Raw genomic sequence first — 22,997 nt, forward strand, 5'->3', positions numbered from 1 at the left:
ACCATGCTCTGTTACATCGACACTGCTCCGCCCTATTCTGCCTTTTAAGGGATAGTACTACTTCATAACTAAAACTAGATCAGCTGATCAGACCCTGGTGTGGACGGACAGTTCGTATATGATTATCTATTGGCTTAATTGTTGATAATATATTTTTATAAATAATTTCGAGATATTATTTAAGCAACAAAAAACAGCAGCAATGGCAGCTGAGTTTATGTGACGTCACTGACAGGAACTCTGTTACTTCATATCACGTTTTATACCGGACGATTTACAGTGGAGAACCGGGAAAGAGTTATTCCAGTAATTAAATGTAGAATTACGCATTACGACATTGTAGTTATTGTAATATTTTAGTATTTTGAATGAATTGTACAATATTCTAATAAAAATGTGTTTCGTTCTTGTTTTTTCTTGATCACATAGACAGAAACTCCGTTACGTACTAAACATCGGATTTGAATTCAGGAGGAAGAAATTAAGGTGCGGACCGAATGACCAGCGATCGGTTGGGATATTTATGTGGATGTTACTTTGGTTAAAAACTTAAAGAAATCTTAAAATTCAAACGCAAAGTTTGTGCTTTTAGTAACTTTAAGTCGGAACGAACCATAAACGATGACGGACCGCAAAAAAAGTAGTCCCGCCGCAATGCCTGCTGGGTAATATGTTAACGACAGACTTGCGTTGATTGGACTTCCACGATGTGTACGGGTTGAAAGTAAGGACGCAGTAAAGGAAAATAAAACCGAACATTTTAGTGGGAGAAGAAACTGAAGCGACTGAAGGTCAGAAACATTTAATGTTCATGTTTATCGTTGATCTCAGCGTCACGTCACCTAGCGCTGTGGTTTTAGTTGGTAGCAGTCCTGCGCCTTCCTTCTTACATCCGGTCCTATTAGAGTTTAGTTTGTGTTATTGACAACTTCTTATCACACGTGTTTTTATTTTAAATTTTTATCTGATTTTATAGGATTATAAAGGAAAAAGAATAAGTGGCTTATCCACAACCAGGAGAAAGACGATCCACCCCTCGTCATGTATCAGGGTTATTGGTCAAATCTACGATTCATCATCTGTTAATTATTAAATCACACAAGACCTGTATCAATAGTTAATAATTGTAATTTAATCTTTTTGAGACTCCACTGCTGAAGTCTATGAAGGCTAACCAAATGTTTAAACTACATCTGATTTGTGAATTCATCTCCAATGAAGAGATTGGCTCGTCTAGGGACTGGGGTATGCAGTAGAAGTAGACTTATGTGTTGTGGTTTTGGAAAATACCAGAATAACTTTTGTATTGATCTATATAAACTGTCTGATCTGGTTCACAACTGATCAGTAGTATCTTTTACCAATAAATCTGATTGGTGGTGACATTGAATGACGCCTACTGCTTAATGTAGATTCTGACATCAGGAAACTTTAAAAAAAATGTTTGTGTGTGTGTGTGTGTGTGTGTGTGTGTGTGTGTGTGTGTGTGTGTGTGTGTCTGTGTGTCTGTGTGTGTGTGTGTGTACAGACATGTCTGTCTCTCAGTCAGCGGAGAGAGACAGACTCCAGCGACAGGTAGAGGAGCTGGAACAGAGTTTGTCCTTAACACACACTGAACTGGAGCAGCTCATGACTGAGACAGGTATCTGTCTGTCTGTCTGCCTGTCTGTCTGCACGTCTGTCTGTCTGCACCTCTGTCTGTTTGTCTAACCTCTACTCATGTCTCTTTCTCTAACCTCTCATCATGTCAGATGGTGAATCAGATGATGGAGACACAGATGAGGAGGTGGGGCAGTAACACACACAAGCACACATGTTACACATCAGTTACCGAGGAAACAAGTCTGAATAAGTTCAGTTCAATCATAAACATCCTGATGATGATTGTTTTTACTGGTTATGGTTTTCATGATAGTTGTTGTTCATCAGTCAGAGAATCCTGTGTCTGTTCAGTCTGCAGCAGGTCTGTTGGCCGAGAGAGAAAAGCTCCAAAAGGAGATCCAGAACCTGGAGAATGCTCTAGGATCCCACAGTCCCATATCTGTGTCAGGTACCTGTCTGTCTGTGTACCTGTTGGTTTACGTCTGAACATGATCAGATGAAGTATTTGTGTTCTTGTGTTGTTGTTTTTTCAGACGATGACACCAGCAGCGACAGCAGTCAGGAGGTCAGTGTCCTCAGTAGCTGATGTCAGGCATTTCCAGCTGCTACAGATAAGCTTTGATCTACTGGTGTCTGTTGTCTCAATCAGAGTGAGCTGGGTCTGTCACAGTCAGTGGAGTCCTGTCTTCAGATGAACCTCGTCTACCAGCAGGTCATTCAAGATACGCTGGACCAACTAGAGCTACTGCTGGCACAAAACCACAGACAGCAGGTCAGTACTGACTCAAAATCACAGACAACAATCACAGACAACAGGTCAGTACTGACCCACAAACACAGATGGCAGGTCAGTACTATCTCACAAAATTACAGACAGCAGATCAACTGACTCACAAACACAGACAGCAGGTCAACACTAACTCACAGAATTACAGCAAGTCCATACTGATGTACAATCACAGAAAGAAGGTCGGTATTTATTTTTTCTCTTTGCAGAGGGAGGTGGAGTCTCACCTCTCTGGGCAAATTAAAGAGACTTCCACGGAGAAGAGCTCCTCCTCCCATCAGCAGTCAGGCAACCTGTTCCTGGGACGCTTCCTTAAACCGTACTTCAAGGACAAACTGACAGGACTGGTAAGAAGCACAGACACACCCAGTCTGGATGCTGACAACTGACCAATGAGATTCCGATTTTGTGTTTCTCCAGGGGCCTCCAGCCAATCCAGAGACAAAGGAGAAGGCCACCAGAATGATGGGGTGTAGGGACAACAAAAAGCTGAGAGTGAAGCGATGTGAGACCGATGAAAAAAATTCTAACACAGCAGTGGAAAACAAATATAGAATAGAAAAATAGAGTGAAATGATGAAGACAAGGATGACTTCTATTAACAGCTCAGCTTTTTGTGCTTTTAGGGGAGGGCTGGCAGAAGACCCTGTTGATCAACTCAGTGTCCAGAGACGGTCGGGGGAAACTCATCCAGCCCAAACTGTCCAAGTAACACCCGTCCATATTGTTGTTGTTGTTGTTGTTGTTGTTAGTAGTTGCACAGTATTTGTACAGCATCGCAGTAACTCACACACACACTGACAAGAACTGGTCGACCTGTCTGTCTCTCCCAGGGTGCACTACCTGACTCAGAAGCTGTCTTCCTCTAAGCAGACAGACAAGCAGCAGCTCAGAGAGCAGATCGATGCTCTGGAAAGAGACATCGAACAGCTCAGGTAGTTTAAACTGGAGACACGCCCCCTCAGGGGGGATGGGGCGGGGCTACAGGTGTGTATGAGTATGCATAGGGTAACAGTGATGTTGGATTCCCCATCTCTGATTTGTCAGAAAGAAGAACGAGGATGAGGTGATATTGAATCAATATGAAGAACACGATTGGCAGAAAATCTCCAATATTGATGTAAGTGAAAAATTCAGCCAATCACATGACAGCATGATGACAATGAGGATGATGAGTCTTCCTCCTTTCTGCACCGCCTCAGTTTGAAGGAACGAGGGAGGCAGACGACATCCGTAACTTCTGGCAGAACTTCCTCCACCCGTCCGTCAACAAGAGCCCCTGGGGTCAGGAGGAGGTGCAGCAGCTGAAGGAGATCAGCAGGAGACACAAAGAAAGAGACTGGGAGGCCATCGCCACGGAGCTGGGGGTGAGGGTCTGCTCTCCACCTGGGGATGAGGGTCTCACTCCACCTGTCTGTGTCTTACCTGTCTGTTTCACTCCACCTGTCTGTCTTACAGACAGGGAGGACAGCCTTCTTGTGTCTTCAGACGTTCCAGCGTTTCGCTTCAGACTCGCTGAGACGTGGCAGCTGGACCCCGGATGAAGACAATCAGCTCAGGGAGCTGGTGGAGAAGATGAGGATCGGGAACTTCATCCCCTACACGCAGAGTAATGACATCACTTCTCTGACATCACACTGTCTCCTCAGTGATTGGACACATAGTTTGAGGCCCGTTTGTTCCCATACCTTTGTTTCAGTGAGTTACTTCATGGAGGGGCGGGACCCCGCTCAGCTGGTCTACAGGTGGAACCAGGTGTTGGACCCGAGTCTGAAGAAAGGGCAATGGACCAAAGAAGAGGACCAGGTAAACAGGGGCTGGGCTTACACGGGACACACCCACCAGATACACAACAAATAATGACATCAAGACCATCTCTCTGTTCGGCCAATTAGAGACAAGCGGTTCTACTATGAGTAGCAGGAAGTCCGAGATCAGTTCATTGGGCTGATCTGCCTGTCTATCTTTCTGCCTGTCTGTCTCTTAGCTGCTGCTGCGGGCTGTGTCTATCTATGGAGAGAAGGACTGGTGTCAGATCAAGAAGCAGGTTCCTGGACGCCATGATGGTGCCTGCAGAGACAGGTGAGAGTTGATTGGATGATTGTTTTAGTGTCTGACCCTGAACTTGTGACTGTTTTCACTGCAATACTCTAAAGATGATGTTTCATCTGATCAGTCCTCATCTATCAGCTTTTAAAAGTCCTGTTTTATATCAACTGTGTCATATACAGAATGCCTGAAGACCCCCGCTCCGTTTGTTACCTTTCTATGAGTGTTTAGATGAGATTAGATGAGATAAACTTTATTCATCCTAACATGGGAAATTCACTTTAAAACTGTGTGTGTTTGTGTGTGTGTCTTCAGGTACTATGATTGTTTGAAGGTGGGTATAAAGAAGACGCCGTTTGACCAACAGGAACGGGAGCTGCTGCGGAAACTTGTAGAGAAACACGGCGTCGGTGAGTCGCGCACAAACAACTGACTGAACACAAATAGAATGTATGTTCTCAGTTTATGTTTGAATTCATGAAATATCTATGAAATATAGAGAACATGTTACATGTTACACTGTGTGTGTGTGTGTGTGTGCGTTTGTGTGTGTTCGTGTTCGTGTCAGGTCGCTGGGCGAAGATCGCTGCTGAGATTCCTCATCGTCATGACGCTCAGTGTCTCCGTGAGTGGAAGAGACTCAACAAAGAAAAGAAACCTCGTGCTAAGGTGTGTGTGTGTGTGTGATTGTGTGTGTGTGTGTGTGTGTGTGTGTGTGTGTGTGTGGTAAAACACATTTGAACTGACTCTTGCTCTTCTGTCTGCAGAAAACTAAAAAAGCACCGAGGAAGAGGAAGAAGGCCCAAACCATCATGGATATAAAGGAAGAGGAGGAAGAGGAGATGACCGAGGAGGAGGAAGAGGAGGAGATGATTGAGTACATGGACAATGATGAGAAGAAGGACGTCAAACCAAAGGAGGAAGTGCTCAGAGAGGAAGAGGAAGAGGAGGAGGTGGAGGAGGAGGCGGAGGAAGAGAAGGAATACACCTTCCCCTCCATGAAGGAGTGGATCCCAGTCAAAGAACCTGAACCGTTCACCTTCCTGACTTTCCGACCCGTGGAGTTACCCTCCTCTGGGGTACAGGGGCCGCCCGTCCGCTCCACCATCCTGGGTCACCGCGGGCGCTCAGTGACCATCGGACCGCCTCCCACGCTGCTGCCGTGTCACAAACAGCACAGCAGCAGCGCCTTGTTGATGGTGACACCCGACCAGCTCCGGCGTCACCTGTCCCATCAGGCCGAGAGGTACGCCAACCAGAAGGTCAATGCAAACAAACGCAACCAGCTCAACAACCTGACGGCGCGCGGGCTGGAGTGCAAGCTGCTGGAGGCGGTGACGCCTTGGATTGGAAACCTGCTGATCCCGGCGAAACCCCGGCTGACGACAGCCGACGTCCTGAGGGAGAAGGGGGAGAAGAAAGCGCTCTCCTCCACCCCCGTCTTCCTGCTGCTCCTCCAGACCCTGAATGTGGACTCGGCAGGCTGTAAGGAAACAATTGAGCAAAGGAGCGGCAATAAGGTGGCCTCACCCGCAGCGCTTCCCGCTCCTTACTCCTCCACACAAAAGCCAAGGACCATTGCACAGATCCTGCAGGAGAGACGAGCCAAGGAGAAGCTGCAGCAGGAGGAGCAGCAGAAACAGCAGCGACCGCAACGGCTCCTGCTGCTGCCGCAGCCTCCTCTTCCTCACCTCTCTGCCGCGCCGTTCCAGAGTCCAGGAATTCTCCTTCAGATGCTTCCCAGCACTTTCTCCCTTCCTCAGCTCACGTCTGCCCCTCCTGGGGGGGCCGTCACCTCCCCACCTCCTCCTCAGAGACCGACGCCTCTCTCTATGGTCCCAGCGCCCTTGAACGCAGCATCAAACGGACTTTCCACGCAGAACCCTCCTCCCGCCGTGGCGTCCTCCCCCCAAGACGTTCCCGTTTGCTCCACAGCTACAGGTCAGCGCTCCATCACGCCACCCAGCCAGCCGACTCCACCCACCAGTGCGTCGGGCTCCACCCGCTATCCAATCAGAGGAAGGATGAAAAGGTTGAGAGAGCATCAACAGGATGTCTGCAGCGGTCAGAATGTGGGCGGAGCAGATGTGGGTGGAACCTGTTCAGGCTTAAATGAGGCAGGTGACGGCGTGATGAAGGAAGGAAAAAGGAATCGGAAGATGTCCATGAAGGCCCGCGCTCTGCAGGAAGCCACTGAAGCCAAGGTTAGCTCCTGTTGGAAATTCTTGTCTAAAGATGATAAAGTGTCACTAAAAGTAAAGGAAAAAAATATAAAAGAATGTCGTTGATCTTCATCGGAGCTTTCCTAGACTATGAACCTGCTGAAAGGAGCTAATTTGAAATGTTTTAACTACCCGAATTACTTGAACGTCCTCCTCAGGTATGCGCTTGACTGGTCGACTCAGATTTTTTTAATTTTATTTTTAATTTGTTTTTCTCTTTTCAGGCTAACGCCAAGGAGAAGACTGCTTCACCTTCACAGAGGAAAAGTATGACTCGGAAGACTAAATCACCTCTGACCAATAGTGAACCTCTGTCAGCAAAACAAGCTCCTCCCACCACACCCGCCTGCTGCGATACAACTGGTCCGTCATCTCAGAATTCCGCGTTAGACCCACCCCCCACCAATCTGACCATTTCAAGTCCCTTTATTGATCATGGCTACGCTGCACCCTCCCCCAATCAACAAGGCTCAAAACAGCGGAACCCCAAAGCCCCGGCAAATAGACGGTACGCCCGACGTGTGAGCGGGACAAGTGATGAAGTGGGCGGAGCCAGTACAGATGTGACGCGGCGAGGAAAGAGGGCTCATCAGCCAAACCAGGAGGACATAGCTCTACAGAAAGCTGCTGAGGTTGAAGTGAGAGTCTCCTGACAACACAACACTGTTCACGTGACGTTATCACCGCCGGGGTGACTCCTCCTCTTCTCTGACTCCTCCTCTTTGTTTCCTTCCAGGCTGAAGCCAAGAGGAGGAGGACATCATCCTCTTCTCCTCGCAGGATACTTCCTCGTCCATCAGAACTTGTCCGTCAGAACCAGCCGATGACGCTGCAGCCGGGCGTGTGCGTACTCCCTGGTCAGCCCACATATGTCATGTCTCCTGCGGGGTTGGTCAACCTCTCAGAAGCCCCGCCCCAGAGCGTCCAGGAGACACACATTCAAGGGATGACCTTGAATGTGTCCAAACACCAATCGGTTCCATCGCCTCTTTGTCCCACTCCTGCCCTAAAGAAGGAAACCCTGCAGTTTGACACGGCCCTCATGTTCCTGGAGCCTCCAGTGGAGGTGTGTCATTGGCTGAGTGGTCGGGGAGGGGTCATCTTACCTGGAGCACAAGTGGCTCTTCCTTACCTGCCCCCCTTTGCCAGCACTCTGAATACATTCAGTGCGCTGCTGGCAGCCAAGAAGTCTCTGACCAAATCCTCCCTGCAGCTGTTGTGTAAGGAATCCAAACCCCGACGCCCCAACACCACACCAACACCCAAAACCACACCCACATCCACACACACACATACAGATCAACCCACAGAGACAACCAAACAACCTGCAGACCAGCCAGACTCCACCGCTGACCCAAGACCAGCTGAGAAACCAGGTAACACAACAGAGAGCCACACCTTTACTCAGGTGTCGGTCCAGGTGTATACTCAGGTGTGTCTCTCTCTTCCGTCTGCAGCTTCATCCGTCCTCTCTGAGGCAGAGGAAGAGGACGCAGAGGAAGAGGAGTACGTAGCGGCGGTGCGTCACCTGGTGGCTGAGCGATTCTCGGATAATCCCGCTTACAAGGTGCTCAAATCACGCTTCCTGTCCTGCTTCACGATGCCTGCCCTCCTGGCCACCATGCAGCCAACTGCCAAAAAGACTGTAGAGAGGCGAGCCGAAGAGGAGGAGGTAGAGGAGGAGGAGGAGGAAGAGAAGGAAGGAGAGGAAGAGGAGGAACTCAAGAAAATCAGGGAAAGAGTGAAAGAGAAGAAAGCTGAGGTGAGTTTGTTTCAGATGAACGTCCAGTTTATTTACAGGATGTTTTATTTCATTATTTTAATCTCGTAACATATACATTATGTAGCTAAAAACTGCTAATATCCGATCGATTAAGCTGATTAATGATTGATCATTTTGAATGACAAGGCAGATCATTAAGGATTGTGATCAACAAGCCTTTCTTCTCTTCCATATCAGTGAGTGAGCGCTTTCACTTCTTTTTTCCAGAGGTCTTTATTGCTATCAGGAGCTCCAGCCAATCACCTGCCAGGATTTAACGACACCGACACGCCCACCACCGACCAGATCGGACCAACCACCAACCAGATCGGACCCGTCCAGACTGTCGATGTCCAATGAGAACAGGGTTCAGTGATGTTTTAGTGTTTTCACTGCACATAAAGACATTTTGATTTTATATGTTGAAAATGTTCATTTTCAGTCAGCAGATTTATTTTTTTATATTCGTAAAATCAAGTTTGAGTGTGACGATGAATAACATCAGCTTGAACAGGTTAGTTTGCAGCTCAGTGATGCGAACAGGAACCCAAGGAGTAGTTATAAACTAATTAAGTGGCACCGAAACATTACTTTGTTTACAGATTAATAATTTTGTAATAAAGAGAAAATATGTGATATGAAGCTGTTTCTGTTTTTATGAGGAACTTTGGGGTTTAGACTCGAACTGTAGGGATTCGTCGGAACATTAAGTATAGGAATGATTCTAATAATTTTCATTATTATAATTAAATTTCGGGTTTGGTGGTTAAAAATTAACCACGAGCATCAACTGTATAAATAGATAGTCAGTGTTCAGCTCTGCTTCCATTTAGCTCTATCAGATATAAAGGAATATCATAAACACAGTATAAAAATGTAAATCAGAGATGCCGTGACATCACTTCCTGTTCCTCTTGGCTGATGATTCCCGCTCATGCTGACTCATTTTCTATCGGACTTCTCTAATTTTGAATTTCTCCCTTTTCTCAATTCATCCAGATTTTGTTTCAAACAAAAATAAACCTTTCACCAAGCACTGGTTTGTTTTGAAATTATGTCTCCATCCCATAATCCTTGATCTGCTAGCTTCTCTATTATAATACAGACTGATCTGTCAACTGATTGTAGCCCAAAGGCTGACTTAAAATAAGGATACAGAAACATGATGGTACTTATCAATGAAGACTGGCTGTTAGGCAGGTAGCTATGCTCAGTCAATCTCCACGGTAACGCAAATGAGAGCGGAGGCAAAAACAGGAAGTAAGAGACAACTTCCTCAGGAAATGTAGAGCAGAAACTTAATGTGAGACAAAGTACCAAATCGGTAGTACTATCATACACTGTGTAGTAGGAGTACCCATCAGCCCCAGAGCGCTATGGTAGGACTACAGAGTGTCGTTGTAGGATAAAATGTGTAGCAGCAGCAGTACTCGGAGTTCTGCGATGGAGGCGGTGTGTGAGGACGATCTCTGCTGGCTGCAGCTCGATGATTTCAGGATGATACTCATCAAAACCATCGAACCTTCAAGAATCACCCCATACCTCCGCCAGTGTCAGGTAGGCCCCCTACGCCTCCTCTTCCTGCTCCTTCTCCTTCTGGTCCTATGCCTCTTAAGTCAGGACCCAACAATCAAGGTGTGTTTTGTCAGGTGATCAATGCTGAGGATGAGGAGCAGCTCTTCAATGACCCCAGTCTCATCATCCGGAGGAGAAAAGTGGGTGAGAAACTTGTTAATGCTGAAACAGAACACAACCGTCCAATCAGAGAGGTCGTGTCCAGACGACTGAGGTGATGTCACGCAGATCAGATCAGGTGTTATCTAGTACTACTTGGATGAGGTTGAGTCCATTCACACAAGTCATTTCCCAGTCGCATGAGCCACTTTTAAATGTTTGGGGTCGGCAGGTCCCGGTGGTCCAGGTCCAGGACCGAACAGAGATATCCAGTTCTAGTCACCCAGGTTCTAACCTAGTCTCAGAAAGATCTAATTATAGACCCTGGGTTTATCCCAGACATCAGGATCAGGGTTCTACATCTGGTTCTGTCCTTCTTGATGTTTTGGGAATGTGAACTTTACAGGAGCCCTGCTGGACATCCTCCAAAGAACAGGGGTCAAAGGTTACACAGCCTTCCTGGAGAGTCTGGAGTTGGATTATCCTCAACTTTACAGTCGCATCACTGGGAAGCAGCCGAACAAGACCTTCAGCATCCTGATTGGTCTGTTACCACCTCTGATTGGCTGTCCGACTGACTACCTGTCAATTTACCTGTCTGTTTACCTGTCTTTTTACTTGTCTCTATGTTTACCTGTTCAGACACAGCTGGTGAATCCGGCCTGACACAGTTCTTGATGTCGGAGGTCAGTCGCCTGCAAAGGGCGTGGCAGGAGGAGAGGAGGCGTCGCCAGCAGGCGTGCTCTGTTGCTAAGGAACAGGTGGGCTGATCGTCGTGGGAAGAGATGGGCAGCCGTTGGACATCGTTCTGACTCTCTGACCTGCCTCCAGGAGGCGCGGTCTCACCAGCAGCAGCTGAGGGAGCGTGAGCTGAGGAAGCTTTCCGACCGCATGCAGGAGGTGCGGGAGGAGCGGGCGCAGCTCAGCGAGGAGGTGAAAACACTCCGGGATCACAACTACAGCCTGATGTCTGACATTAACATGCTGGGCCAGGAGAAGAGCAACGCCCTGCTAGCCAATCGGGATATGCAGATAGAGGTCAGCTGACCTTGGACTCTTCATTGACTGCCTACAGAGAGATGTATTTGACCTTTGACCTCTGTGTGTGCAGGTGGAGCGACTGAAGAACATGGTGCTGCGAGCTGAGAGTCAGACTCAGCTGCTGAGGCGGCGAACGCTGAGACCGTTCCAGGAGGTAGAGACAAAAAAAAGAAACTTGACACGGCTAAACGTGTAGATGACAGTCTTGTCATGTGACTGTGACATCACGGTTAAACATGTTTAAATGTGTGTTTACAGAGAAGGAGTCTGGCTCTGCCCACAGAGACCTTCTACCATCCCAACAGACCAGAGGAGCTGAAAGAGGAGAAACAGGAGGAGAGCAAAGAGGAGAAACAGCAGAAGAGTAAAGAGGAGAAGCCAAAGGAGAGTCCCCCTCTTTTTCAGATGAACCTCCTCTCCACGGTGTTCAGATTGAGGCGAGACCTCCACAGTGCAGAGGAGCAGAGAGCCAGGGTGAGGAGATGGAGGATGAGGAGAAGATGTCATGTGGCTGTTCAGGTTTCACCAAACCAACAATATTGATTGTGATTTATTAAGCATTTATATCTGAAAAATAGATTTTAAAGTAAAAAGGCTTTTAAAGGCTTTTATTTTGAAAAACCTGTGTGCTTTAAATTTGGAACAGATGTCAGATATGACCAATGAGCATTAAAGGATAACAGGAATGGATGGATGGATGGATAGATGGATAAATAAATAGAGATATCATTCACCCAGAGCGTCTCTTTCAGAGCGTGGAGGAGAAGGAGGAGCTGGAGCTGCAGTGCGCTCAGCTGAAAGGAGACGTCAGAGTTTACCGTCGACAAAACAAACAGACCGCCAGACAGCTGGAGGAGGTGATCAGAGAGAGGGACAAGGTGAGGAGGAGGGAGAGGAGAAGGAGGAGGAGGAGGAGAAAGAGGAGTAAACACTCTATTTTGGACACGTCTGCCCAATGAATGATTTTTCCTTATTTGGACTATTTTTGATAGACCAGTGGACCGGTAACCTCTTGGACAAGTAGACCAGTAGACTAGTGAACCAGTGAACCTCTGGTGATGATGTCATAACTATGAGCCCTCTGATTGGTCCTTCAGGCTCTAGCATCTCGGGCGGAGCAGCAGAAGGAGGTGCGTTTGCTCCTGCAGGAGAAGGACCGGTACAGGGAGGAGGTCCGTCAGCTCATTGAGCAATCTGATAGGCTGGAGCTCCTCCTGCTGAGGACACAAGGGAAGGAGGCGGAGTTAAGCACCAACTTCTGCAGACTCACCTGCAGCAGTCACCAGGTGAGGAGGAGGAGGAGGAGGACAATGCGTCAATGAGGTAGGTGATGATGTAAGGATGACGTCTCTGCCCCTCAGTGTGACAGGAGTGTGAGCAGCGATGAGGAGGAGCCAACAGGGAGCACTGCTAAAGGTCAGTCAGGTCACATGACCTCAGGGTGAAGTGATGTCATATTAAAGTGACAGTTTTTGTTCACCTTGATTGTTTTTCGCTGTTTTACGGTGAAGCTTTACTAAAATTTATGGGATTAAGACATTTAATCTGACCTCCCTGTTCGTTTACATCCTGTCATGTGACTTGTTGTGACCAGGCAGCAGTGAGGACGACTGTAGCAGGACCCTAAGGCAGGATGAGGAGGCAGTAATGCGGCGGCGGCACGGCTCTTCTGGAGGAGGCGGAGCTAAGGCCTGCAAAGACAAGCCAGGTGTTACTGCATCACAGGTACGTCACCTGAGTGATCCGAGCTGCCTGATAGAACGACCAGGAATATCAAGAAACCAGGAAGTGTCTGCAGGGAGACTGTTTGACATCCTGTCTGTCTGCCTGTCTGTCTGCAGGAGGAGACGGACGGATGCCAGACCCCCAGAGGTCATCCAAACTTCTTCTATCGCAGGTTGAGTGATTGTCCTCAAGTTGAGTTGAATCTGTTTCTGCCTGTCCGTCTGAACACCTTCTTGTTTACGTGTCAACAGGAAGCGAGCGGTCCGGTCCAAACTCTGCTACAAAGAGTACACCACCGGTAACCTTGACGACAGCGACAGTGGGAGTGACATAACCGACACTGATTGAACACAAGCTGCACTACATGAAGATATTTCTTATTAAATCTGTTTAATGCACAGTCACATGATAAAACATGTCTGCTGCTTTTTTTCATTGGCTGTAAACTGAATGACATCATTACCTATGAATCTAATATGTAATGAGATTGGAGCTCATTTTCTTTCAGTGTACACACATATATGCTCATACGTCACCATTACAATTGCCCCATCAGGGTTTTCTGTCCTCATATTTGAATATTTCTGTGTTTTCTGTTTTTCTATTATATTTCAATAAAAAATAAAAAAAAGAGGTGAAGACTTTCAGTTGCAAATTACCTTGGTTTTTATCATTCTTTTTCCATAACTTTAAGGTGTTCGTGTATCGTGTATTGAACGTTGTCTTGGGAATTTCCCACGTATTTTGCGGACCTTGAACGTCAACATACAAACTCCGCACAAGAACGGCACTCGAACCCGGAACCGTCTATTGACAGTTCACCCCCCCCAACCCAAAAAAAAAGAAAAAGAAACTCCAGCCATCAGTGTTTGACGTCAGAAACCTGAAAGTGTCGCCGCAGTTTGTTGTTCACCGTTGCTATGGAGACAGAGTCCTCTGACCGTCGGTGCTGCGTTCACGTGCAGCGCTCGACGTGAAACCCTGCTTCTTCTCTGGACACGTGACTACAAAACGCTTTGAATTCTTTGGATCCTTGAATCAAAGCCCGATTGGACGCATCTGAGCGAACCGTATCTCATAAACATCCGGTGAACGGCACCGGCTGGCTGTCCAGCTGACGTCAGCATGTGTGAGAGCAGGGCGGTGCCGAGCGGCCAGGTGTACCGGCAGATGTTCGACGCTCAGGTGAGATGAAGTTCCGCTCCTCTTCCTCTCCTCCGCTGAAGCTGGTCCTCATTTCTGCTTCGTCTGCAGGTCCAGTTGTCCAGGTCTCTGCTGGCCGGACGGAGAGACACGAGGACGGACTGTCTGTCTGCAGAGGACACTAACAGACAGGGCAGTGCTGCCAGCAGGTAGACAGGTGGACAGACAGGTAGACAGTCTGTCTGCCTCCATGTTTCTATTTAATTTTTAATCTACAGTATGTGTCTGCCTGTCTGTCTGCCTACCTGTCTATCTGTCTCTGTGGTGGTTGTGTTCTCCCCAGCAGGCAGCAGCAACTGGATGACGATGATGACGTTGATGATGTCATCAAACTTCCAGACACCATGGGTGCGTAATTTTGACCTATGACATCAGCAGATGATCAGTTTGAGACACTGATGGATTTGCTGATTGATTGACTAATTGATTGGTTGATTGATCTGTCAGTAGGTGAGGTTCTGCAGGTGAAACAAGTTTAGCTCCGCCTCTTATCCTCTCTCTCTCTTTAGTGGTTGATCAATTGAGTTCTGACGTCATCAAAAGACTGGAGGAGAAACAAAGAAGAAAACATGAAAAAACCCTGAAGCAGCTGGAGACAGAGCTGACTGAGCTCACAGAGGTACAGCCTGAAGTTTATTACCATCATCATCATTGTTATTATTATTATTATTGATAATGATAATACTACTACTACTACTACCACTATAACAATAATAATAATAATAAAAATTATTATTATTATTATTATTATCATTATTATTATTATTATTATGATACTGATAACTTCTTCTTTTCCTTTTGGCTTTTCCCTTCAGGGGTCGCCACAGCGAATCAACTGCCTCCATCTAAACCTGTCCTTTGCATACTGATAACAATGATAATAATAATAATTATAATATTATTATTTCTTATTTCCCTGTTCAGGTGTGTGACTCTCAGGTGAGCTCCATTGGTCTGGATCTGATCTCCTCTCTGCAGGAGGTCGACCTCAAATTAAAGACCCTCAGCGATCGGATGGAGCTTCCAGAAAACATGGAACACGTCAGCCTGGAGGTAAAGACCAACAGAACACTTCAGTTTGCTGTAGGATGGGCGACTGGTTAGCTTATAGGACAAACCTGTACGATAATAAGTGATTTTACACAGAAGGAAAAAATATAGGTGGCTTCAGTGGTTTTGAACAGGCACAATGTGACCAGCTCATTAGATTCACCGGGGTCCTAATGAGGCTGCATGACAGAATTTTGTAATGTTTTTTTTAATCAAAGGTGTGGTGTGTTTTGTGTGTTCAGGAGGTGTGTGGTCTGTGGGATCAGGTGGAGGAGCAGATGAAGTCGAAGAGGAGCAGAGTGATGAAGATGAACCACAAACTGACTGAATGTGAGACCGAACGAACCCACAAGGTCAGAACATCGTGAGGTCTGCGATAGGAAGTGAACCCATAGTGAACCGTCTACCAACTGGTCAGGAAACCACTTATTAACCAGTACCAAATACTGACTTCACGGGACTAGCTGTCTATTAGCAGCACCTGTACTGCCTCTCTAGTGATGATGTCATCACTGTGTCAACATTCCTACCACACACACCCCAAAATGATCGTTTAAATCAAATAAAAAATAAATCTTGTTTTTCTGAAGCAACTTGCTACCAAAGAGGGCGGGGTTAAATCTAGGGTCTTGTTTGTTCACATCATGTTCTGTATATTTTTGCAGAGACATCACTTTTGTGTTAAATTTCACAGAATTTAAAGCATTATGAATTTAAAAAAAAAATTTTTTTTTTGTTTGTTCGAGCCATGTGGATGTGAAGTCATACAGTATGTATTTGTGTTTCTTGTAGATCAGAGCAATGCTCAGGAAGTGCTGCCACCTGCTGGAGGAGATCGGCTTCCTGCTCCCGTCTGACGTCCACAGGCTGATCCACTCCGAGGCCACGGTAACAGTCTGACCTCTGACCCTGAACGTCCACGTCCACACACTCACTGGTCTTTTTTTTCAGATGCTGAACCAGTCCCTTCTGGCAAACCGTCGCGGTATCGCTCGTCTCCTTCTACTCCTCCAGGAGGAGAACCTGAAGCAGGAGTCGCTCCTTCGTCTGCGCTGGGAGGACAGTCTGAGCTACTGGAGGAGAGGAAGAGTCGATGGGATCGTGGAACGCTCCAGGTGGGTGGAGAACAGACGGGGTCAGAGGTGCTCCATCAGGACCAGCACCTCCAACTGTGTCTGTTGTAGGAGCATCTGCAGCAGGGATGACGACCATCAGCTGGTCACAGATCTGCTGATGGATCCAGAGAAGAAACACAATCTGACAGAACGACGTCGTGACATCATCACTAAGATCAGGTGATAACAGCGTGATGATGTCATTAATCTGTCTGTGTTCTGATTGGACAGAGACGTATGGGTCCTCTGACACTGTCTCGCTTTCAGTTCTCTGGTCCCGTCCACCTGTTCCTCTGCTCTGGTCTCTGATTGGTTCAACCAGCTGACGGCCGTCAATATGCAAATCGGTAACTCATCATGACTAGACACGTCTGGGGCTTTGTGTAAAACTGTTGTCTGACTTTGTGTGTGTGTGTGCGTGTGTGTGTGTGCGTGTGTGTCCAGATGGTCTTCATGCTGACTTCCTCCACCAGTTGCGTCGCTTTTATGATCAAAGATGGCAGCAGCGGCTAGCTGAGGTGGAGTGTTGTAAGGTATGCAAAACAATGTCTAAACACAGGCTAGCAATTCTCCTGACACACCATTCAACTAGCTAAAAGCAGCTCAACGTTGCAGCTACGCATACGTTGTTTGTGTTTGAATTCAACTGCTGCTCCCTTCTTTCTTATGTTATTTTGATATATGTTGTTTTTTAAGGTTAGGGGTGACAGTAGGCAACAAAAGTCTTACCCCTATCAGACGGTGTTGAGGGTTAAATGACACAAACTGTTAACTCTACATGCGTGTTCATCATGATCTCCTGTAGGAGGCGCTCTCAGATCTGCAGTTGTCAGGGGAGGAGGTGAACGACATCGTCGAGTCGCGGCTCCTCACTCTGATTGGACAAAGCCACAAAGAGGAAGAGGAGCGATTGGCTGCTTTAGATGTCAGTCGCACAAAACTCAGAGATTCAACAAAAAATTTATAATGTTCACATTTACTGATGTGTCTCCACCTGTCTGTCTACCTGTCTGTCTGAAGCTGGACTCTGACTCTCTGAGCCGTCATGCTTTCCGCCTCAGCAGATGCGTGTTTGCTTTGGTGAGAGGAGGGGCGTTGCTATGGGAGACACACCTAAGTCATTTAGAGACCAAAGAAAAAGAAATACAGCAACAGCTGCTTGACATCAGAGACTTACAGCAGCAAACCATACAGGTGTGTCCTGAGATACATGCAGCTGTCTGGAAAGGTGCAGGGCTAATCTATTAGCAGACTCTCCCGTGATGCTTTGCTCTTGTGATGTCAGAGGAAGAAGGGGCAGTTTGATGACCTGCTGGCTGAACTCCGTCAAGAGAGCAGTGAGGATGCCCTGAAGGCGTCTCTAGACAAAGCTGTTAGCTTCCTGGAAGACATCAAAGACTGGTACATGTTAATGCTAATGCTAATGTTTGGCTAATGCTAATCAGAGAAAAGTGCATCCCATAGTCAGAAAAACTAAGCGATAGGAATTCATTTAGGTGTGTGTGTGTGTGTGTGTGTGTGTGTTTGGCAGCAGTGTGTGTGTGTCCGATCAGTATCAGGTGTTGGATCGGCTCCCTTCTCTCTATCTGGAGGAGCTCCTCTCTTACAGCAGCAGCCTCAGCTCCTTCCACCACCTCAACCACACCTACACGCCGGTAACCATGGAAACCACACAACACAAGTATTGGTGGAGGTCAAAGTCATGTGACCCACAATAACTTAAAATGTGGTCGTCCTCCCCAGAGTCCAGAAGAGCTTCAGAACCTGTGTCCTTCATCCGACCAAAGCGATCCGGGTCAGTCGGTACCGCCTCTGTTTGTTTGTGTTTGTTTGTGTTGCCGTTTGTGTTTGTGTTTGTATCAACAGGTTTGTGTTTTTTTCTAGAACACAGCGATGAGTCTGAAATTCAGAAACCTGAAATTCAGGAAGCTGAAAATCAGGAACTGGAAATTCAGGAACCGGAAAAGGAGGAGGAGACTGACCGTAACTCCACCCACACCTCTCAGGATTGGTTGACTGAGGTGAAGCATTGGCCAATGATTGAGTCCCTGACATTTCATTGGTTCAGAGAAAACAGTGTGAATGTTTGTGTACGTGTGTGTGTGCGTGTGTAGGCAGATTCATCTCTTCTACAGCTCTGTGACATCAGCAGTGATGTCACATTTACATCAGCGAGGGGTGTGGCCTACAGCGGCCCCGAGTTCAGATGTCCAGCAGACGACCTTCAAATGGAAACACACCTGATCTTATTTCCTGTGGCTCTGCTCACACACACACTCAGCAGGTGCACACACACACACACACACACACACACACACACACACACACACACACACACACACACACACTCCTCCTCCTGATGATTTGCGTTTGACATCCAGTTGGCGGATTCTGTTCATGAACCACGTGGAGCAGTACATCCATGATGTCCTCGGCTCCACCGTAACCATGGTGACAGACAGGAAGGAGATGGTGCGTTTCGAGCTGGAGCTCCAGCAGAAGCAGCTGACCCGCAAACACATCCGGAAACACGTCTACCTGCCCCGTCTGGGTAACGAACACACAACACACCCTGAGAACCTACAACCCGTCTCAGTAAGGGAGGCGGAGCCTAACGTCTCCATGTTCTTCTAGCGGAGTTGCATCTCCACAGGCGTCGTGTGGATGCTCACCGTCAGGAGGTGCTGGACCTGCTCTCCTCCTGCAGGGCGGAGCTACAAGAGCTGCAGACGTGCATCAGCAGCAAAAACCAAGCGTTCACCTCCGTTCTATCCAACATGGAGCGAGTCCTCCTGACGGCAAACAGCAGCAAACGGTAACGGCTGATCTAAGGTCAGCTCTCAGGATTGGCTGGAGCATCCTGGACAGGATGGTGATTGTCCCCGTCTGTCTCTACAGGCTGGAGGCTGTGAGCACCTCCCTGCAGGAGTGTCTGGATGAACACATCAAAGACACTCAGAGTTGTGAGACCACCTTCAGAAGAACCGTTGCGGCCAGACTGGAGGACGTCAGGAGTAGAACAACACAGCTCCTCAGCTCCTTCAGGTAACACCACGAACTCTGGAAGAGATGACACCTGAACATAACACCTGCTGACGTGTGTGTGTGTGTGTGTGTGTGTGTGTGTGTGTGTGTGTGTGTGTGTGTGTGTATGCTCCTGCAGGTTGTTCAGTGAAGGAGGAGACTTCTCTGCTCAGGAGGTGAAGATGTTCCAGAAAACGCTGAAGGAGGAAACCAAACAGGTCGGAGTGACGGAGCAGTCTATCTACGCTGACCTGGAGGAGCTGGAGTCCAGGAGCTTACAGGAGGTAATGGGAAGAAGTTCTCCTCATGGAGGAGGAAGAGGTGGAGGTGGAGGTGCTGATTCAAATGTTCACTGGTCTGTGTTCCTCCTCCAGGTGAAGGAGACCTCCAGTGGGTTTGAGGAGAAACTCTCCCTCCTGACGGCAGAGATGAGATTCACTGAGAAGGTCGAGAAGGTTATCAGCAGTACCCAGATTCAAATCAAGGCTGAGGTACCTGTCTGTCTCCACATGTCTGTCTCTACCCAACTGTCTCTACCTGCCAGTCTCTACCCGTCTGTCTCTATCCATCTGTCTCTACCTGTCCGTATCTACTCGTCTGTCTCTACCTGTCCGTATCTACTCGTCTGTCTCTACCTGTCTGTATCTACCCGTCTGTCTCTACCTGTTTCTCTACCAGTCTGTCTCTATCTGTCTGTCTCTACCCATCTGTCTCTACTCGTCTGTTTCTACCCATCTGTCTCTACCTGTCTGTCTCCACCAGTTTATCTCTACCCGTCTGTCTCTACCCTTCTGTCTCTACCTGTCAGTCTCTACCCATCTGTTTCTACCTGTCTGTCTCTACCCCTCTGTCTCTACCTGTCTGTTTCTACCCGTTTGTCTCTCTGTATTCACAGTGTTTGTCCCTTACAGGCGGCCTGCAGCAACCAGCAGCATTCATTAATCAGCAGTCGTTTGGAGGATCTGAAGGAGATGATAGACGACACATCGGTAGGTGTCTCCGTTCACATGAACTCTGACTCAGGACCAGGTTGGTCTCCATTATGTCTGTTTGTGCTGTCTGCCTGCAGGTGCATCCAGACCAAGTGTGTTTGTTCCTGTCGTCATTCAATGAAGAACTCAGGAAGCGCTGTCGATATCTGGACTTTCTAATGGTGGGTATCTAAGGGTCTCTGTACGATGAAGACGACGGTCCACACCTGCTCGTTTTGAACAGTGCCTTCAGAAAAGTAGAGCTCCGATGAGGCACTACATGAATAAAGTTGAGTTACAATAAAATAGAAATCCTTGCCTACCTGCTGACACTTCCCGTTTACGTGGTTTGGACCCTAAACAGCAGGAAAGTCTCCCAGTTCATCCTGACTCCGGGAATCAGGTGCGTTCGGCCCCGCCTCCTGTCACACCACAGCGGACCAGGACAGGAATGGACGTCACAGATGACTCTGTGGTGGACATCATCAAGTCTCTGAACAGGTAGCAACATCTCGCTAAAAGATACTAGAGAGAATCAGAGTACTGCTAGTAATGTCTGTGCTTCCTGATGATGGTGATGATGATGATGATGATGATGATGATGATGATGATTGCTTTTGTATTCTGTAATCCATCAGGTTCTGTGTGACCCGGGATAATGACAGGGGGAGAACGGCTGCAGGTATACCTACTTGTTTCTGACTGAGGGGTGTCCTGACCCGGTCACGGTTGTCACGGCTACTGGTCTTCTTCTGAACAGCCTCACTAATGTCCAGTTCCGTGTGTCTGCAGGTCGTAGTCCTGACCAGCGTCTTCCTCTGAGAAACACCGAGTCAGCATTGAGGTCCATCAAGACTGACAGAAGGTTCCAGGTGTTTGGACCAGAACCTGGAGAGAACCCACAGTGAGTCCCGTCTGCTGACCCAATACATTCAGGACTGGGCGTTGTTGGGTGTTGATCACGTTTGTGTTTTAGGTCCTTCAGCTCCAAGATGAACTCTGTGCTGTGGAGAACCAATGACAGCCTCCTGCGAGTCGCCGAGGTAACAGATGTTGTTGGTTGGTTCTAACTGATACAAATGTTTTTCATGGGCTGTTCTCATGTTTGTGTTCTCTGGGTCAGGAGTTCTACCAGTGTGAACGCTCTGGTATCGGCAGGCTCCGCCTGGTTCCCAATGGTCTGGACCTATGGGTTGAGAACATGCAGCAGAGGCTACTGGGATATCAGGACCAGGGCAGGACGTTTCTGAGCATGAGCAGAGAGGGTTAGTGCCTACAGAGCTGTCTGTCTTCCTGTCTGTCTGTCTGTATGACTAAGGAGATGAACCAGTTGTCTGTTTGTCTGTCTACCTGTCTGTCAGAAGTGGTGAACCTGTCTACCCATCTGTCTACCTGTCTGTCTGTCAGAGGTGGAGAACCAGCTGTCTGTGTTGGACGAGGTGCTCAGTTTGTTACCTTCAGCTTCAATCTATAACTATGAGCGACGTCAGGAGGCGGAGCTAATAGAAGAAGTGGGTGGAGTCAGACTGAGGATGGAGGAGATGCTTGCAGTCAGTGAGCAGCAGAAGGTAACGTTGTGACATCACTGGTCACCAGAGGTCACCTGTGCAGGTGAAAGCTGACAGCTTGTCCTTCCTCCTCAGAGGGAGAACGTCCGACAGCTGCGAGCGTCGCTCTCAAGCGACCGGCTTCAGACTCTGTTCAGCGGAGAGGAACTCCGACAGCAGCAGCTGCATGGCGCCATCTGCAGCGCGAATCTCGACCTACAGGTAGGACACCATCACTTCCTGTCAGGGCTGCAGGTGGAGGCATCGGTGTAACGCCTGTGCTTCTGCGTTCAGGAGTGCTTGCGAGTCAGAGGGGAGGAGTTTGTGACGTCTTTGGCCTCCCTGACGGAGAAACTGCTTTTTCAGTTGGACGACATGGTCAGACCAGCAGGTAACCTCTGACCTCTGAACTGTATCTCAACTTTCTGCATCTGATGCTGTTGCCCCAGAACACCCCACTTTCTCCACCTCACTGCTTTCAAATACCATTAAACACTTTCCTATTGGTGTTTCCACAGAAACCAAAAAAGTGATGTTACAACAGCATTCTGACAAAGGCACTGTTACCATGGAGACCCAATCAGGACAAAAATTCAGGAGCAGGTAAGAACGGACCTCTGGATCCTGTTATTGCTGTTATTGAGAGGGCTGTGAACCAAAGTTGATATGGTGTGTGTGTGTGCGCATCAGGACCTGGACTGGTATAGTGTACTTCTTGCCCCCCACTGACACCCCTGCTGATGCGCCACCCAGTGTTACCATGACTACATCCATCACCACGACCAGCTGCACCGCCGCACATTTAGCTGTTATAGAACAAAGAGATACTTCTGCAAAGGTACACACACACACACACACACACACACTCATACTATTTTCTATTGGTCAGCATTGGGTTCAGTTGTTACATGTGTTGTATTGATTCATTTAAACTGTTTTTGTTTATCAACAGTCATCAGTCGTATATTTTATCAATAAACCTGATATATGATGGGGAAATTTAATTGTGTGTGTGTGTGTGTGTGTGTGTGTGTGTGTCAGAGGTTTGAACAGCTGTTCAGGTCAGAGTGGTTGCGGTCACATGATGACCAACAGAGGCAGCTGAGGGATCTACAGACGTGGACCACACACTGGAAGCAGCAGATCGTCTCCGTAGTGATGTGAGGAAACCGATTTGAAGGATTTAATCATTTATTATAAAACACTTTAACTTTATACAGTTAAT

The 22,997-nt window shown here is 47.7% G+C and overlaps 3 protein-coding genes across 3 annotated transcripts; all 3 read left to right on the plus strand.

Annotated features, from left to right (window-relative positions):
- Positions 1 to 573: 573 nt before the first annotated feature.
- On the plus strand, positions 574 to 9,064 carry snapc4 (small nuclear RNA activating complex, polypeptide 4). Its single transcript, XM_068310669.1, has 22 exons — positions 574 to 791; positions 1,529 to 1,642; positions 1,752 to 1,786; positions 1,954 to 2,050; positions 2,136 to 2,167; positions 2,252 to 2,374; positions 2,599 to 2,736; positions 2,810 to 2,894; positions 3,016 to 3,097; positions 3,223 to 3,324; positions 3,437 to 3,509; positions 3,592 to 3,756; positions 3,848 to 3,998; positions 4,089 to 4,195; positions 4,377 to 4,471; positions 4,754 to 4,848; positions 5,007 to 5,107; positions 5,206 to 6,642; positions 6,885 to 7,298; positions 7,397 to 8,036; positions 8,118 to 8,422; positions 8,651 to 9,064. Exons 2-22 carry the CDS (start codon positions 1,531 to 1,533, stop codon positions 8,780 to 8,782), a joined length of 4,521 nt encoding a protein of 1,506 aa, XP_068166770.1. The 5' UTR covers positions 574 to 791; positions 1,529 to 1,530; the 3' UTR covers positions 8,783 to 9,064.
- Positions 9,065 to 9,706: 642 nt separating this feature from the next.
- On the plus strand, positions 9,707 to 13,470 carry card9 (caspase recruitment domain family, member 9). The gene is made up of 13 exons (XM_068310671.1): positions 9,707 to 9,979; positions 10,072 to 10,141; positions 10,503 to 10,640; positions 10,739 to 10,857; positions 10,928 to 11,134; positions 11,208 to 11,291; positions 11,396 to 11,611; positions 11,890 to 12,015; positions 12,235 to 12,423; positions 12,499 to 12,553; positions 12,732 to 12,862; positions 12,979 to 13,034; positions 13,114 to 13,470. Exons 1-13 carry the CDS (start codon positions 9,833 to 9,835, stop codon positions 13,208 to 13,210), a joined length of 1,635 nt encoding a protein of 544 aa, XP_068166772.1. The 5' UTR covers positions 9,707 to 9,832; the 3' UTR covers positions 13,211 to 13,470.
- A 441-nt stretch (positions 13,471 to 13,911) lies between these two features.
- Positions 13,912 to 22,952, plus strand: ccdc180 (coiled-coil domain containing 180). The gene is made up of 36 exons (XM_068310834.1): positions 13,912 to 14,047; positions 14,117 to 14,214; positions 14,352 to 14,413; positions 14,575 to 14,684; positions 14,990 to 15,118; positions 15,358 to 15,468; positions 15,908 to 16,003; positions 16,067 to 16,230; positions 16,300 to 16,410; positions 16,498 to 16,577; positions 16,675 to 16,763; positions 17,036 to 17,155; positions 17,251 to 17,424; positions 17,516 to 17,631; positions 17,762 to 17,885; positions 17,974 to 18,025; positions 18,115 to 18,251; positions 18,345 to 18,514; positions 18,612 to 18,781; positions 18,865 to 19,045; positions 19,087 to 19,275; positions 19,394 to 19,538; positions 19,629 to 19,745; positions 20,166 to 20,243; positions 20,324 to 20,407; positions 20,590 to 20,726; positions 20,864 to 20,907; positions 21,018 to 21,129; positions 21,202 to 21,268; positions 21,349 to 21,490; positions 21,633 to 21,793; positions 21,869 to 21,994; positions 22,067 to 22,163; positions 22,291 to 22,375; positions 22,463 to 22,610; positions 22,814 to 22,952. Exons 1-36 carry the CDS (start codon positions 13,988 to 13,990, stop codon positions 22,934 to 22,936), a joined length of 4,209 nt encoding a protein of 1,402 aa, XP_068166935.1. The 5' UTR covers positions 13,912 to 13,987; the 3' UTR covers positions 22,937 to 22,952.
- The last annotated feature ends 45 nt before the right edge of the window (positions 22,953 to 22,997 follow it).

The sequence above is a fragment of the Antennarius striatus genome, chromosome 3, assembly GCF_040054535.1.
Source record: "Antennarius striatus isolate MH-2024 chromosome 3, ASM4005453v1, whole genome shotgun sequence".
Classification (NCBI taxonomy): Eukaryota; Metazoa; Chordata; class Actinopteri; order Lophiiformes; family Antennariidae; genus Antennarius; species Antennarius striatus.